The sequence below is a fragment of the Bicyclus anynana genome, chromosome 24 (assembly GCF_947172395.1).
Source record: "Bicyclus anynana chromosome 24, ilBicAnyn1.1, whole genome shotgun sequence".
In the NCBI taxonomy this organism is placed as follows: domain Eukaryota; kingdom Metazoa; phylum Arthropoda; class Insecta; order Lepidoptera; family Nymphalidae; genus Bicyclus; species Bicyclus anynana.
Genome location: NC_069106.1, coordinates 3,556,782 through 3,575,161, shown reverse-complemented (window position 1 = coordinate 3,575,161; position 18,380 = coordinate 3,556,782). Strand labels below are relative to the sequence as shown.

The following is an 18,380-nucleotide window of genomic DNA, read 5'->3' as shown; positions in this document are numbered from 1 at the left end:
AAAGTTATGAAAGCAATTGTTTAAATAACTTATAGGCTAATGCAGGACTGGGAAATAGTAGAGCAAACAATCTTCGTTAGCTAAGAAACGCTCAAGTTATCGCCTGCGGCTCTTTCTCTACCCTCAGTTGGCATATCCTGCACCCAATGTCAATAAAATTGTAAATACTATTGTCAATTTTAAAATGCAAGGATAGATAAAGGCCTATTTTCACGTGGATAGTCGTTATTATTTGAATGACTTTGTATGAAACATAATTTTTTTTAAAATTAGTTATGCAGTTCGGCACTGCATAACTAATTTAAAAAAAATTATGTTCTCAGTAGTGGTCTCGTCAACACCTTGAAGTTATAGGAAATACTCCCGAGCACCCTGTATAATTATAGTACATGTTATTATTATGGTTAATGTATGTTTGCCCCAAGGTCACTGCCACTGCGACGCCGGGTTCGCACCTCCACTATGCGCTCTGCCCGGCCCCGGCGGTTCCATCGATTCCGGTCCAGCCACTGACTCTAGCAGTAAGTTTTGCTATCCTACCCTCATATTTCATAAAAATTAAATTTCAAATTTGTAAATTTGATAACTTGATTAATAGCTTATATTATAATTAACCTATGTGTAATTCATTACAAACTAAATTAACACTTAGGCTAGTTTTATCTCGAAAAATCGATAGATTCTCCGGTATTTGTGAAAAATGGAATTTTAGGCGAACAGAGTCGCTAGTAATCCATATTTAATATTATTATGTGAAGTTGTGTGTGTCTGTCTGTCTGTTTGTTTGTTTGTCCGTCTTTCACGGCAAAACGAAGCGACGAATTGACGAGTTTTTTTTAAGTGGAGATAGTAAAAAGGCTACTTATGGTCTCTATCTAACCTCCCACTTCCCTAAAATGGGAGATGGAAGCAAGGTAGAAAGCTAGGGTAGAGTAGGGTAGAGGTAGGGTGGGAGTAGAGAGAAAGCCCACATTAATCAAAGCGGAGCTTGACCGGGTCCGCTAGTAAACATATATATGTGCACAATTTAGTCAAAACATTATACAATTATAAAATTACTTTAAATTGGCAATGTATTGAAGTATATAATTTTATTTACAGTTCAAAGGAACTTCATGGTGGCAATGTACATCATATTCCTCGGTATCCTGCCATCGATTCTACTGGTCCTATTCCTACTGTACTACTCGAGGCACAACGTGCTACTGTGGTGGAAGAAACCCAGGAAAACGTACGTACCGAAAATATTTACTGGCGGAAACAGAAACTTCAAATTCAACCTAACATCTATATCCAGTTCGAGCTCATTCAAAAAACTAATAAGTTTCAAACGTAGCAAAAAACAAGATGTACCAAAAGAGGTTGAAAAGGTTGAAAATATTTACGACACCGTTGCTGAATCCGAACATGACTATGAAAGTCTTAAAAGCAACACAGAATTGAACAAAAACAATAAACCGTTCTACATCAAAGTTTTCCAAAATAAATCAAAACAAGAAAACCAAAAAGTCAAGAAATTCCATAGAAAAATTAACAAAGAAGACATAAAAGTCGCCGATAACGACGAATTGGAGAACGTTAAAAAACTACGCAACAAATTCGTTCCAAACAATGATAAAGTTGAAGTTAATAAAGCTAAAGCCATAGTTATAGTAAATACCGGTTTGGCTTCAACAACGAACGAAAACATTAAAGTTGAAGCTAAATTTAGTAATAACCCAAGTAAAATAAATAGTGAAAATCATTTGATCAAAAATGTCAATTCTAACAAAACCACGAATAGACTAAACACAGGCAATCAATCTAGAGATACTAATAAAAGTATCAATCAGTCAAAAATTAATACTAATAAAAGCACTAGCAGTTTTAATACAGGCAATCAATCGAAAGTTACTAATAAAAATGTCATTCAGTCGAAAGTTACTAATAAAAGTAATGTCAAAGGTCTAATTTCAACAACAAATGGTATAATAAAAGATAATAATACAGAAACAGGGGATGATATTCCTAAAGTTAGTGTAAGCGACTTAAGAAGTAAATTCGGTCAAACTTCGCAACCGCGTATTGATGTAAAAGACTTGCCGAAACAAAGTGATTTAAGGAAAGTGAATAATTTTAAAGTGTGATTGAAATTTTTTGGAGCAAATTTAAAATCTGTATGTGAAAAAGCTCTCGAAATCGAATTAAGAACCTCCCCTTTCTATAGTTTGTGAAGATGTTAATAATTATAATAAAAAAAAACTTTTTTTTTTTAATTTTTATGGTAGGGATTTGAGAAAAATCAATAATTTAAAAGTGTAATTAAAATTATTATATTTTTTTTAGTGCAAATCTAAAATGTTTATATAAAAACAGTATACAGGTCAAATTAAGAATCTATCCTTTTTTATAGTCTGTGAAAAAGTTAATATTTTTTTAAATATTTTTATTCTATCTATGCAAACATTTGTGAGTTACAAATTAGATAAGATTAAATAATAAATATAAGATTAAAAGTGATATAAAAAGATATCTAAATTAACAATAATACTTGGCGATTGCGATAATAAAATTATATAAAAAAAATGACACTGATCAAAAGGAAATTGGAAAACCTGCCAAAACAATAAAACCTTCACAAATCATTTCTGTTCATTAATTTTTCTAAAAATAAAACCAAAGAGTTTAAGTAGTAAAATGTTTTTATAAGAATCTCATTTTTTCGATATAGCAAGTAAGCATTTTTAGGATAGTTAATTGTTTTGGTGATTTATTTTACATTTTTTGGCTGCATAGTTATTTTGCAAATAATATTACATTAATAGAAGTAGAATAACTTATTGGTATTCAAACTTGAATTCATACAACTTTTTCATATAATTTTTTTAATGCTGTAAAATATAATGTAATGTCAAGAAAATGATAAATCCGTAGACAGAGAAGTAAATAGACGATTAGATAGCATCTATCATATTCCCACAAAATAGAGATAAACTTATGCGTGGACTTTGTAGAAACGAGACAAGATCTGATACTCAATGTCATGCTAAACTATTTGTATTTGTTTCTACACGACATCATCGTGTAGAAACCGAAACAGGTTCGGATTTTCATCCTCCTCCTAAAAAGTTAGCCCGCTTCCATCTTTGATTGCATCATCACTTACCATCAGGTGAGATTGTAGTCAAGGGCTAACTTGTAAAGAATAAGAAAAAAAAGACGCGTACCGTTTCTTCAACCGCAATTGCTTTTGTTTGTTTGTTTGTTTGTTTAGTGACAGTTACATAAGTTTGACTGTTTGTCAATCTATACTAATATTATAAAGAGGTAAAGTTTGTAAGTTTGTCACATTTTTAAAATGGGGTAATCTTCGGAACTACTGGTCCGATTTTAAAAATTCTTTCACCAGTAGAATGCTACATTATCGGGGAGTGCTATAGGCTATATTTTATATTGGTATCATATATATTAGCCGAGTTATCACAGTTTTTATCATACAGGTCGGACTGAAAATCCTCTTAAACAGACTTATTCGCATGCGCTGCCTTAACTATTGTGTAAAATTGAAATTAATGTATAGAGACTTTATGTATCTTTAAAAGTTCTACAAAAAAGTCCGCGACACCATATATCTATCTTCTATATATTAGCAGATATAGTACCTTTTGTGTTTTAAAAATTATTAATTTTATATACTTAGGTTTACGTCATTATTTATACAACTAAACTTTAATCCTTATCAAAATTAATTATTTAATAATCACAAGGATATTATGGAGATTAGATTTGTCCTTTACAGTATGTTAATTACTTAAATAGTTTCGGAGATATTACAAAATTTCTAAAAGACGCAGAAATTCCGCTATATGACGCCCGGCGCTTTCATCTACGTAGTTCCCGTTCCCGTGTGAATATGGGGATCAAACATAGCCTATAACACTCGCAAATAACGTAGCTTTCTATTGGTAAAACAATTTTCCAAATCGGTCCAGTAGATCCAGAGATTACCTCCTACAACCACACGAAATTTACCTCTTTATATTATTAGCATAGAAGTCTCTATTTCTCTTGGTCATACCACCACTCTCGAAGGACTGGACCGATTTTGCTAAGGGTAGGAGTAAGATAGAGAAGTTACAGGGTAGGGTAGGGTACGGGTAGGGAAGCGTAGGGGTAGGATAGGTTTAGGGCCGGGTTTAGGGTAGTGGTAGGGTAGGGGTAGGAAAGGGATAAGGTACGGGGAGGGTAGGGGTAGGACGGGGGTAGGGTGTAGGTAAGGTAGGGGTAGGGTAGGGTAGGGGTATAGGTAGATGTAGGGGTAGGGTAGGGTTGGGGTAGTGGTAGGGTAGGGGTAGGGTAGGGTAGGGTAGGGTAGGGGTAGTAGTAAAGTTGACATCGAAATTTACGCGGACGAAGTCGCGGGCGTCCGCTAGTCAGTAATAATTTTTAAATTAAGCTTTATATTGAAAAAAATAACAAAATTACAAACTTTTATATATATTTGTGGTAAAATGGCGTAGGTGTACTGTCAAAATCTTTTCACTTTTGTCAATGGCACACCAAACCATTGTCTATTTCTTTTTCTGTCTACGGAGTTAGGGTATAACTCAGTTGGATCTGTTTATCATTATCATAATATCACCTGCATTTTTTGTGGCTCGATTGTAGATACTATAATTTTAATTATTTAGAAGTAATATTTTTTTATAATAAATTTATTTTTCACTACTTTTCTTTTCATTAACTAATTTTCTTTTAACTAGCCAAGTCTCACTAATCCGGCACTTGGAATGTTTGAATTATTGGACTGTATTTGAAAAATTACGTTATTTTATTATCAAGTAATATAAGTTCTGAGAATGGTACATAATATATCAGTCTATAACTTTTGTTTATATTGTTAAGACCATAGAAATATCTTCTTTAGTGTGTAATAAGGCGATATAAATGGCACGTTCCAATGCAAACTATAGAGACTAATTTAGCCATTAGCTATTCTATTTTCGGAAGTCGGTTGCTTTAGTGATGGATTATAGGATGTGCCGGATTAGTGAAACCACAAATGGGTATATTCCATAAATATACATACATAACACAAGTTAAGTATTTATATTTATATTTATGGAATTTAAATACTTCAATGGCCTCTAAATTTTAACATCTTCTGTCTTTTCTTTTCCTTTCCTATCTCTCTACACTATTCTTTTGTTTACTAGCTGTATTATGTGGATGAATATTCTTTAACATTATTCGCTATTTTGTGTAGTTTATGGTTACGTTAACTCTGTTTATGGCCTTGTTTATGGTTTTGGATAACGACTTTTCAAACTAACTCATCCACATATTACATTTGTCTGACGTGTCGTGTCGTAACGCATCAGAACAGAATCGGTATCATATATTTTGTATGGCAACGTTTACACTTATCTGTTGTGACATGTCGTGATGACTCCTGATGTGTCGCATACAAAATGTATGATACTGATTCTGTTCTGATGCGTCACGACACGACACGTCAGACAAATATAAATCCGGCTTTAGTAGATATTTATTTGGTGATTGGTCTGCACATTGCTTTTGGTGAGTGGTTTTGGGTTCTCTATGTTTTGCAAATAATCTTTGCATGGTAAATATAATTCGCTTTCTTTCTTATGTAATCTAATTAACTCGCTGTCAAAACAAAAAATAATCTTTAAATGGAAAATGCATGATTTTAACCAAAACTTTGCTTTTTTCAAGCAATGCATTACAGAATTGCATTTTTTTATTAATTTTCTACATTCGCTATGGCTGTTGAAACAAAATACTATGTTTATTCAAATTAAAACTAAATTTGAAAACAATATCCCTTATTTTATTAAAGGTCGTAATATATTTGCAATAAAAATACAAAAACTTACCCCCAAAGTTTACCCTTGTAATCAAATTTAATCCAGTCTTGTCACACCTTTGCACTTGGGTCATAAGAATTTATATGTGAACCCGAATTTCAACTTCATCGGTCCTGTATATTCGGAAAAATTGGTCTGCGACAGATGGATACGCGAGTGGTCCTTCTGTTTTTGTATATGGATGTTCAGAATTGATATAATTATGGGTAATTTATAAACTAATTTTCATGTTTCCAGGGTCCAATCACCAAAGAAGAACAGCCTCCAGCGACGTCTGTCTAGAAGCGCTAGCAAATTCGCGGCCAACTTTCAAAACAGCGCGCAAAATAACGCACAACCCGTCAACGTCCACACGCTATCCAACCCTGACGATATGAGCTCCAGCCTCCTCAGAAGCGACTCCGAACACAGTCCTTCTGGAAACTTGAACCCTTCTGTGAACTTCTTCGGCAATTTCAAAGGCTTCTCGCTCACACCTATCGATAAGGATCCACCGCAAAACGAGACAAAAGGCAAATCTGATGTTTCTAAAAGCGCGAAGATAACACCTGTACACAGGAGTGGTAGCAACAGTCAAAATCTAGGACAAGCTTTGAAACCGGTTATGCGATCTGCGCCGCCTTTACCCGTTGTCCCTATAACCACAAAACCCAACACTAGTCCTTCAGTCAAAAGAACGAACAGTTCAGTCCAAAATCGAATAAAAGCATTGATAGCTTCGGAAAAGGAAGAAGAGCCAATCGTCTCTAATCCAGTTCCAAGACCGGTCATTTCCAGCCCCATTCTAGAAGCATCTACTTGTACTGCGAAGGAACTGATTTCTCCTCTGCAAGGCTCAAAAACTATGGGTCCCATAAGAGCAGCTCCCACTGTACCGAATTTCTCACCAAATCTACCGCAGAGACCTTTAAGCATGCATTCTGCTGGGAATGTCCTGCAAAAACCTCTGCCCGAAGAACCAAAGAAGGTCAAAGAAGGTATATCCATAAACAGAATAGCGTCTTTCCTGAAACAGGAGAAGCATAAAGAGAAAGAACGGAATCCTGTTGAAAGGAGTCATTCGTTGCCCAAAAATTCGAATAATCAAGTTAAACTGCTAAAAACTGCTGATAAAGCAGGGTTGCGTAATTTGCAAATATCGAATCCTATTTTGCAAAAAGATATAGAATTATCTGTGAATACAGTACCAGTGGTATCCGATTCGGAGGACGGAGACGATTCGAAGGCCTTCGTCAATCGAGCCCAGAGTATGAGGGCACCGCTTTCTCAGAAACCAACGATCCAAAGCTTTGGTTCGATGAGACAAGCCGCCGGCGCTCCGAGGCCTTTGTCATGCGTTGGAAGACCGACCGCCCCGCCTCCTCCTCTACCAAACCAATCGAAAGCCCCAGAAGAGCCAACGATTTACCATAAACCGAAACAAATTGAAGTGAAATCCACCGACTACGTGGACGCTATAGAGGAAAAACCTGCCCCTCTAGCTCATATAGATGAAGAATCTGGTGACAACATTTATGCTGTTATAGAAGAGAGTCCCGAACACCGTTACAAGCCTCTATCCAAATCTTTGCAAAATAAAAACCCAAAAACACTACCTGCAGAAGAATACAAAACTCCCAAACCCATAAATTCGAATTCAGGAAGCACAGAAAGCATGGGATTGTTAGGGGAAATCGTCTGCGAAATACAAAACCGCAACTTCGATTCTATTTATTCTGCGTCCACCCTCTCGAGAAAAAAAGAGAAGGAGAGAATAAACGCTGAGAACAAAAGAGACAGCACGTACATGAACTCAGATTATAAAACTCCAGAGAGCGTGTACAGTAACTCTGGAGCGAAATCCACTGCGTCTACCACAAGCAGTGGTTATTTACATCCGTCTGCTGTAAACGTACCAACTTATATGCAAAAGGAAGATTCAAAACAGGAGACGGATAAAACTAATTCAAAAATACCAACGTTTACAAGACAAGTTACTCCTCCAGGTCTAAGAACTTCCACGTTCAAAAGTGTACCACAATCACCAAAAACAGTACCGAAAAGCCTCAAAACAATACCAAACAGTCCGGATTTAGTATCCAGTTGCACTGTACCGGATGCGAAGAATGTTAAAGCGCCCGACGTAATTAACAATAACAAAGTAGAACCACCCAAATTAGCAGTTAAACCAACTACAACATTAAAAAGCAACGACAATCGGCCGCCTTTAAGACCAGCTCCTGTAGTCGACAAAAAACCTGCAAAAACCACTCCAGCGTTAAAACCAACGAATTTATCGACAAATATCACAAAAATCGATAAAAATCCGCCCTTAAATCGTACAAATTCCAAAACGGACTCCAATGTCAAAGCGATAGCGGACAGTATGAACAAAAATCGGCCGAAAATAGTTCCAAAACCCAGCGCGATAACGCAAAAGACTGATACAAATATAAAACCGAATACAACGAAGTTAGCAACAAAACCCTCGAACGTTGCGAGTTTGCAGCAGAAATTTGAAAATAGAAAATCTTTAGGCAAAGACATTGCAGCTAAAAAATAGCATACAACAAACAGCTAATAGGAGTTAATCAATTCAAAGATCTCTATAAGTTAACGCTTTATTTTAAAAGAAGTTTTTTTTTTTTTAATGAAGTGTGAACGAGACGTCCATTGGACAACGCGATAGAATAAAGAGATTAGTTATTTTTAATAGTTATTTCTCGACTTATAAGATGGAAGTGAACAATATTTACAGAGATTTTAGTTCATATAAAATTACATATTTTTTGTAATAACTTTGACTGTGAGATTGTGATAGCTAGACATACCTCATTTACAGTGGAATTCATAGATGTTGTAGGGGCACTCCCAGGGGATCTTTCAGCCGCTGAATGTCGAATTTAACCTCTATTTGTTTGAGAATTTGGCACTCTGCGGGTGAATGATCCCCTGGGGGTGCCCCTATAACGTCTATGAATTCCACTGTTAATGAAGGCAGGAAGTTTGTTAGGCTGTTCTTCTACTATATGTAAGTATGATAGCCAATACTAGTATGATAGCCAATACTAGAGTAGTTGACACTATTTTTAAAATAGTCTTAAATTGTTCATTATCGTTCTGATTGACAATTTTTAAATATTATTTGACGAAAACCAAAACGCTGTCGGCCATGATGGACTATATTTAACCGTTTGATGACGTCACTTCACAAAATCTTAACCAAACAGAGTGTTTTGACAAAATTATTAAGTAGTTAATAATAAGTTTGACGTGTATTCCTTTAGTGTCAAGTAACATAGTGACGTCACAAAATGGACGACAGCGTTTTTTGACGCTTGGAAAATTTAACAAATACATAATTTTTGAATTGAGTTTCATACGAAACGACCTTACCTATGGTAGAAGCAAAAGTCGACTTTCGGCCTTCATAAAATGAGGTATATAATGGCTATTTTAACTGTTTCCACTAGACATTTTATAACGTTTGCATAAGATGTCTTATGACAAACTTCAGTTTATTTACTAGTGAGTTATTATAGTACGATTATTATTAATTACTGATGTCACTGATGTCAGTGTGTGTGTGTGTATCAGTCAGTCAGTCAGTTTACTGACTGGAATTAATAATCGTATATATGATTAATCTTACACTAAGATTATTAATTGCAGTCAGAAAAATAACATCAGGGACAGTTGTACTTGTCATTTCACTGACTTAAGTCGGCCAACTTTCTGAAAATTTAACCATTTGACTCCTAAATGGACGATCGGTCGTCCATCGTATCCGTTACGTGACATGTCAAAAAATATGAAGTAAACCCACTAAGGGCAATAGGCGAGCACAGTATCATGCTCCGCGCGATAGAGGAATATAAAGATTTTTTTAATGGCTCACAATGGTAGATTAAAACAGCATTTCCTGACTGTCGGCTTCTTCAACGCAGACGGGCTCACCGACAAAATACTCGCGGGCCGCGAATACGGGACTTTTGGAGAATATTTATGGTTGGGGGGGGGGGGGGGGGGAGTTTAGTCGGTACCAAAATTACATGAAAATATAAAACTTAGGTACGAAAGCCTTTGTATATCACATTTAAAAATCAAAACAATCGCGCGCCTCTTCCGCTCTTACGCCTCATGTATTCTGTAGAGAGAAAGAGAGAACGAAATCACGCGCAACTTGCGTGCGCGCGTGTAGGTGTTGTGTATACTTTGGTAGAAAATGCGGGACACGGGACTATTTTACTAATTATTTCAAATCGGGATTACATGTAGCATAATTACGGGACGGTCCCGCAGAATACGGAACGGTTGGCCACCTTGTACTGACTGGAATTAATAATCGTACTATAGTAGTGAATACGTAACCGCAAGTAAGGATTTGTATACAAACATTATTATCTAGTCGTATATGTTAAAAGAAAGGAATTTAGTTTTAGTTTCTCTAAATCATTAAATAATAGACACTATTATTATTAATAGTAATAAATTTAGTTTAGTAATTATTATATGAATAATTGATTATTATTTTTTCAAATGAAAGTGTTCATATTTTGATATGGAATGGCATTTTGATGTGTAGATTACGAGTTTTTCTTATGAAGTTACGATAGGTTGTAAATATATAGATTAAATGAATTTCATTGTATGCGATAGCGCAAAGTATAGTCTCTAGCAATCTAAGGGCGATGCTTCATTAGTGCATAGTCGCAATGGATCAACGCTTCACATTGCCACAAATGCGTTGCGTTGACGCACAACGTCGCAGCAGATCAACGTATCACATTGCCATGAATGCGTTGCGTTGACGCACTACGTCGCAACGGATCAACGTGTTACATTGCCACACCTGCGTTGCGTTGACGCACAACATCGCAGCAGATCAACGTATCACATTGCCATAAATGCGTTGCGTTGACGCACTACGTCGCAACGGATCAACGTATTACATTGTCACACCTGCGTTGCGTTGACGCACAACATCGCAACAGATCAACGCATAACATTGCTTCAAATTCGTTGCGTTGACGCACACACCCAGTCAGTCTCAATTCATACAAAACAAATGAGCACACTGTCCGCAGTCTGTAGAAACGTGGTGTGCGATGACGCATTGCGTTAATGTGGCATGTCACTTAAAGTTAAAATATATGGAGAACAACGCAGCGTCGACGCTGTGACATCGTAATGCAACGCACTTATTGGGCATCGCTCTAAAGTGTTAGGTTATAGACATGGATTGAGATTTAAATCTCAATTCTCTTCAAAGTAAAGTGGACCTAATCACTACTGTTTAAAGTTCACTTTACTCTGAAGACAAATTTTTAAACCTTAATCCATGTTATTGAATATGGCAGTTTGCGTTGCGTATAGTAAAGAAAAAAGGATGGTATGGTAATGTAAATCCATTTAAGTACATGAAACTTCTTTAGTTAGCTGTATTTCAGAACATGAATTATAGTGTAAGAGCCTGTGTTGGTCAGACCTTCGTCAATGAATAGAATATTTTTTTACGTATTTAGTTGTCATACAATATAATGTTATCTATTAGTCTATTTTGTTAGTGTTGCCAATGTAACATTTTTGATTTTCCCTACTTTTAATTTCTATTCAAGGATTTATTATTTAGGTATCATATTTAAGCAACTAAATTAGTAGGTTCCGGTTAGTAAGCTCAACCAAAATGGCGGTCATCTGCTGAGGTGCAGTTACAAAAAAAAAATGTTAACAAAATCTTAGCGTTGATATTTTATAAATAACAATGTGCTATGTGGTCAAAGAATTTTTATTTCTCATAATTATAATAAGTAGGTTCTTTTGTACATATTTGATTATTTTGTTGAATAAAAGATGTATCGCGTCAGGACGAGTTACGCCTTATATAAAATCGCTAAGGTCTGGCCACCTCAGATCTTCTGTCTATATTTTCTATAGTTTTGTATATCAATTAAATAAGAACTAAAATTTCTTAAAGAATAGTGTATCTATTTGACGAAGACTGTTTTACTAAAGCTTTGGTATAGCACATTGTATTATTATTATGCGTTACTTGATTTTATATAGAAGTGAATAATACATTGGACTTATGCAACTAATAGCTAAAGAGCTGGTGGACATTTTTAGGTAGGCATTTGAGACAGACCAAAAACATGTCTGGTACCTCCAGTCTCCTATACTACTCTAACACAAAACTAGTAGAACTAGAACTAGTGGTTACATAGACTTAAATGTTGATTAGTAATGCTATTATTTTAGCAATAAATATCTTTGTGAATTCTTTTTCATACAAAAAATATCCTTGAGGCAATCTGGTTTATATTTAATCAGTAGTCCGCCCCCGATTCGCAAGGATGCCATGTATAAAAATAAGCTAGTCGGGCTTTTAAATAGTTTAGCTAAGCCAAAGCCCGACTAGATAAAGTGGTTTATTTATGGGTACAAAAATCTCTAAGCCAGTTATGTGTTAGGATAGTTAAAGATGTATAGGACAAGCTTTCCGCTCGTCTCACCTGCCCAAAAATGTCGACGAGCTCTCGGACTATAATGTTAAACTGCCTTCGTGAAATAGAACATTATTTAGGTAGGTATTTAAAAATAATATAGTATTAAGCTTCTGTAAATATTCAATTCTATATTATTATTACTTTTTTTGGTTAAATTTAATTCGAACAAGTGTCTTAATGATAAATTACTTTGTATTTTTATAAAGACTTTAGATAGTATAAAATTATTATAACATTTATTAAGAATTTGATAATAGATAACATTAAGCCGAGAGCTGGTGAACTGTTTTAGCGTAGTTTAATCATCCGCCCGCTCTTGGACTACGAGTGACGTCATTTAAAGTAACAGTCTTTCATAGAATTGAAATAGGTCTAAATATTCCGCTAATGGTGCTAGTTATAACAGTGAGTGTGTGGCGCGTAGCTTACGTTCATATAGGTGTTACATATTCTGGGCTTTACTGGATATTAGTAACAGTAATAGTAATAATGAAAATTACTTCATTCAGTCAGTAAAAATAAAAATTGCTGTGTAAAAATAAAAATTGCTGTGACTGTGATCAGTACAAATAACAATTCTTTATTCAAACAGGTATATATATTTACAGAAGAGTTTATACATATTTTTCGGACATTTTGTGAAGGCGTACCTAACAAATTCTGTGAAGAAAAAATGAAAAATGAAATGCATTCTCACAGTTTGCATGTGTGTTGTCTATGAAACGTGACGTCACACTGACATTTCTCGTTCATTAATGAACAATTCACTAGGTATTTCAATTTATTATAGTGACAATACCTACTTTCTCTTTGTCTCATTAGAAAAAATATATAGAATATTCGGTAAAGCCTCGAACTACTTAATAAAAAAAATATATTGCATTAATTATACAAATATACTTATACGTCCAATTATCCACTGCCAGCTTGTTAAAAAATGTGGTGCTGTTTTGTCGCAAAAGCAATGACAGTGTTGAACTGTTTAGTGGGACTTGCAATATTTATTTTCATCTACTTAATTAAAAAACGTATTGAAAATATATTAAGAAGGTTGTCCATATGAACGTCATCTCGAAATAAATAAAAAATTAAAAATAATCGGCCAAGTGCGTGACAGGCCACGCGTAATGTAGGGTTCCGCCATGAATACCTACTTAGATGGCAGTTTTTGGATGGTCGACTAAAATTCTCTTCAAATTGGTCTCGTACAACTCGATTTTTTTTTGTATTAAAAGGCGTAAAAGTCTAGTGTTTATTAGGTATATCAAGTACATTTTTAAAAATAGTCAGAGATTTTTTTTTGAGACCTTAGACACCCTGATTACCACACAATTACGTTTTATTTGGAAGTCCCACAATAATAGTTGCAAAAATCACATGTGATTTTTTGTTATGAATGTGTGAGATGATTATTTAATCCGAATACATAAATATAGATATTTGTAAGAATTGTGATATTTAACTATTGGATTTTATCAATATTATATATACCTACCTATTAATATTATGCCCATTTTCAGTAAGCTTTGTCGGTTTCAAAATTATTTATGATGATTATCTTCAAAAACTTGTTGCATTTATTTTATTTTACGTACTTTTTATGCTATGTATTTCCCAAAAATATAAAACGAAAAATTAAAATTTTGTTATTATTGTATAGTTATTTTTTGGATTTTAAAGCGAATGGTTTAAAAATTTCTTATCATGATTTTTTTCCTTTGCATTGCGTATCGTATTGAGTTTTTACTATTTAACATTAATAATTTGATTAATAAATAGATAGATTTATTGCTGATTGATATTTATATAGTATAATTTAATTGTACGCTTCAAAATAGGTGCACCTTGTATTAAGACCTGTTAAATTTAAATGCTTGCACTGTCAAATTAAAAATCCTACAAATAAGAGACAAACTTTGGGAACTTATATCCAATTGTATTATATTGAGAAACAATTATTATTTATAATGCTTCAATTGATTAAATTCATTTTATATTTTTTTGATTATTTGTTATAATAATTTGAATCCAAACTTTGCGAACCTCAGTTATGTTTGGTTCAGTTTGTTTTATTAAACAAATTACTTTGGCAACAATTAAAAGTATTTGGTATAATTATAACACTCTATTTTGAAAACGAGCTCCTAATTTTTGTTGGTTTTTTTACTGTGTTTTCTGCGATTTTGTGATAGTAAAATGTATGTATTTTGAGAGTTAGAATGAGAAGTACATTACTGTAAATACAACCAAAGAAGATTTATTAAAAGTATATTTTGAAAGTTCGTAAAACATCGTGTGTAAATAAAATTTGTACTATTATTCTTAGTTACATTCTGTTTTCGTCAGTGTATTGACACAGTGACTTGGCATTAACCTCAGAAAGTTGCATTGCAACTTATGTTCATTTCACATCTGTTGACTTTTAGCTTTAGTGTATATTCAGAATCGAATAAGCGTCGCCACTTGTGCAAGTGTTAGGTATGAAGTCTGTCTCAATTTAATTAATGTTGATATAATATTAATGTCGATATAAAATAAACTAATTTCTGGTCAGATATAAACAGTATAGAACGAGAGCTTGCGATAGTCAGACAAACCTCATTTTTGGAAGGCTGAAAGTTTGTCATTGCTCCTAGAATAGGTAAGTACGATAGTCAGTGGGATTAAGACCGTGGTGCTTTTGGAAGGTATACCAAATCTAAAGCGTCATAAGTCGTCATAATTTTTTTTATGAGAAATTATGAGGACTTGTTCGTGGCAACCTTAGATGAAGTTTGATATTTAAAAGTGGTTTTTAAAGCGATGCGGTTTAGCTAAAAAACTAGCGAATGGAGGCATGACTACTCATATTATGCCGAGGAAGTTATTAAAAATATGCTTGAGAATGGAACCTGTTACCCTCCAAATCCACCACATTCTAATCAAAAAGGGTACCATACTTATTATTAGGTAGAATAGGCTGACAATTTTTCAGCCTTAATGAGGTATGTCTGGCCATTGCAGGTCTTAGTCCAGTACAGCTCATGCGGATTACCTTGACACCTGGCTCGAATGATGTTAGCCAGGCGTCAAGTTAATGCGCACGAGTTATAAGTACAAAACAAGCCAGTATGTCAGATGTGAATGCTCCCTTAGAATGTACGACTGAAATATGAAGTGTGAATACACACGATACTTAGTTAAATATTTTTACGGCGAGACCGCAATTAAAATAATACTTTGCACTGAATGTATTGAACTATGATTTCACTTTAATTATATCGTTAGGAAGTCTTTTATTTCTCTTTGAATAAATGAGATTTGCTAAAATATGAAGTTTTATTTGTTACAAATGCACGCACACTACTTCGGTTGTGTGGAATCCCTGACCACCACACCATTCTTTTCTATAATAGAAACTTTTTAAATAATCCATTTGAAACCGCGTTAAAATTTTTCTTTTTGGAATAATAGATATCTTGTTTTGTAATACAAAACTAAGTAGGTACCTAATCTAATTTTCAAGAAACTTTTTTTTTTTTTCATAAATTGTAGTAAGTTAGCATTAAAATATTATTTCATTAGTTGAGGTTTAGGTTTTTTTTTGATAATAATTGTGGAAATTCTTTGCCTAGTGGCAAAATCACAAAGAGACACTTTAATTTTATATAATATGTATGTGTTGATTAGGGTTATGTGTGTTTGAAATAAAATTTGCAACAAATTCTTAGCAAACTTTATTATTATAAGAAGAGAAAAATCTTAACTAAGCTTAATGTCTACTTTCCTGCTGCCGTAGCAAGTGGATTCCTTAGCACTAAGATCACTGAGTCACCGCGAAGAAACATTTTCGATATGAACTTATCTTTGTTGACTGCCTTACCCTGAAAGAATAAAATGTTTAGTTTAAATTTGTGAATAATTAGAAGGAGGAGATAAAGATTGTCTAATGAAGGCTAGCCCATAAATATCATCATTAACTGCTGATGGACGTTCACTGTTGGACATAGGCCTCTTGCATAGACTTCCAGCCTTGAGCAGCCACCAACCAGCGGCTCCCTGCAACATGCTTGATGTGTTCAGTACATCTGTTGGTCCACCTAACCTAACACTGTGCTTTCTGGTGCGACGTTGCCATTTCGACATCTTAGGACCCCAACGTACATCGGCTCTTCAAACTATATGCCCTGCCCATTGCCACTTCAGGTTGCGATGCCAGTGACTTTGGTTCTTCTATGGATGTCCTCATTTCAGAGTCTTATAAATCTACTACACACCACTTTAGCTGCTTTTTTTGTTTTCAATAAAACCCAGGATCTCTTTGTTGAGAACTATCAATGTGATCATCAAAATGCATTAATGTTATAGTCAAATGCTTAGTGGGGGAGAATTTTAGTTAGTGCAGAGTATAATATATCAAAAATAGGCCATCAGGTACAGGTAAAACTGCACTGCATCAATTTGGGTTACTGCTCCAGTGTGTTAACTCTAATAACTACTAGAAATATGCTGTACACTTTTAATACCTTTAGAATTACCTGGTAATCCAAAAGAAATGAAATTTTTCATTTAATTTTATTCAAGACAATAATTCTTTATCAAGCTATAGCTATAGGTTTATCCAGTATAAAAACTTTGTCTTTCAGATAAATAGTGTATTTTTTTCATTCAGTGCTCGCAAAACCCTCAGTGAGTTGAAGTCCAATTAAGGACCCTATGGCACTAACACAATGAGAATAACAGGAACTTAGTAAAGTTATTGCTTGGATTCATAAGTTTATTGCAAAATAAAGAAATTTGTCACCATTTTTAAAGAACTTCCGCGAAGTAACGATTCTTTCTGTTCAAGACTTTAGGTTATGAAAGAAAATCTCAAATAGTTGATAGTAATATTTAAGCATTTAACCTAATGAGTTTAGAAACTTAAATTACCTTTTTCCCTTTCCCCGTTCTCGGAACTTCTGTCCACATTTCCTTCACGTTTTCAAGGACCATGTTACAGTGCCGGTCGAACGCCTTAACTCGGCCCAGAAGCTTCTTGTTATTCCGACAGTTTATCAGCACTTGTGTGTTGTTTTTAACAGACTGTGTGAGTACCGAAAGGGGGCCAGTGCTGAATTCTTCGTCTTCTATCTTGGATAATTCCTCCAAAGTCATTTCCGAGCGTGGCTTCGATGTTGACGCCCTGTAACATTTGTTAACCAATTTTTAGAGGTATCCATCAAACTTCAGCGGATTTTTGTTTTGTTTAAATACGAATACTTACATTTTGGTTTAATTTGTCCTAACAAGTGACGGAAATTAGCGCTAAAAAGGTTTAGAAAATGAAAATTTATTTAGCGGGCGCGTGAAAAAGACAAAGCAATAAAGCCAAGACGCAAGACCATAGACAACATACACTACTTCACAGATCACTATAGACTATAAAACACTACTTAAACGTCAAATAACATAGACATCACCACAGACGTCAAATAAAGTAGACTCGTATCCACAGAATCACAAATCAATCCTTCAGACTTAGACCATTTAAATAACAGGACCTGCTAACTGTTACCCCTCTGGCAAAGATCAAAAATCTATGATCTAACGCGTTTATAAAAACTGTTGCTATAGAATCGTTGTTTCATTGTTGACATGGTTTTCCTAGAAATGCCGGTTTGTGTAGTTAAATGGCATAAAAAACGGCCAAAAACTCGTAGTTTAGTAAAAGATGGAGTAACGTTTCATTTGAAAGTATTTAAACCTTAATTTTATCAAATTTGTAATAAAAATAATTTATAAATAGAATCGATTCTTTTGACCAAACAGCTAAACATCGATCAGTAATCGACTATTCTATATATATACTCTGTGGATAGTCTAAGCAATGTGTTAGTTAGTCTGTGTAAAAATGTATTGCGAGTTAAATTTTACGTGTTACAAAATTTAAATTACGTGTGTGTGTGTATTGCGAGTTAAATTTATAATTGTGTGAAGTGTATGGACATAGAAAATTTTTTAACGGTGTAACGTAATGGTGTTAAATATTTTCTATGGTGTAAAT

The 18,380-nt window shown here is 34.3% G+C and overlaps 2 protein-coding genes across 2 annotated transcripts in view; one reads left to right on the top strand and one right to left on the bottom strand.

Moving 5' to 3' along the window:
* Nucleotides 1-15,664, top strand: part of LOC112045434 (disintegrin and metalloproteinase domain-containing protein 12) — a 91,649-nt gene extending 75,985 nt beyond the window's left edge. The window contains exons 15-17 of the mRNA XM_024081601.2: nucleotides 426-521; nucleotides 1,102-1,231; nucleotides 6,108-15,664. Coding sequence (XP_023937369.2) covers nucleotides 426-521; nucleotides 1,102-1,231; nucleotides 6,108-8,412 — 2,531 coding nt within the window. The 3' untranslated portion in view covers nucleotides 8,413-15,664. The remainder of the gene's footprint in view (nucleotides 1-425; nucleotides 522-1,101; nucleotides 1,232-6,107) is intronic.
* A 394-nt stretch (nucleotides 15,665-16,058) lies between these two features.
* On the bottom strand, nucleotides 16,059-17,759 carry LOC112045401 (probable small nuclear ribonucleoprotein Sm D2). Its single transcript, XM_024081563.2, has 3 exons — nucleotides 17,601-17,759; nucleotides 17,267-17,519; nucleotides 16,059-16,218 (listed from the first exon to the last, which is right to left on the bottom strand). Coding segments are annotated over exons 1-3 (360 nt in total). The 5' UTR covers nucleotides 17,603-17,759; the 3' UTR covers nucleotides 16,059-16,113.
* Nucleotides 17,760-18,380: the final 621 nt, after the last annotated feature.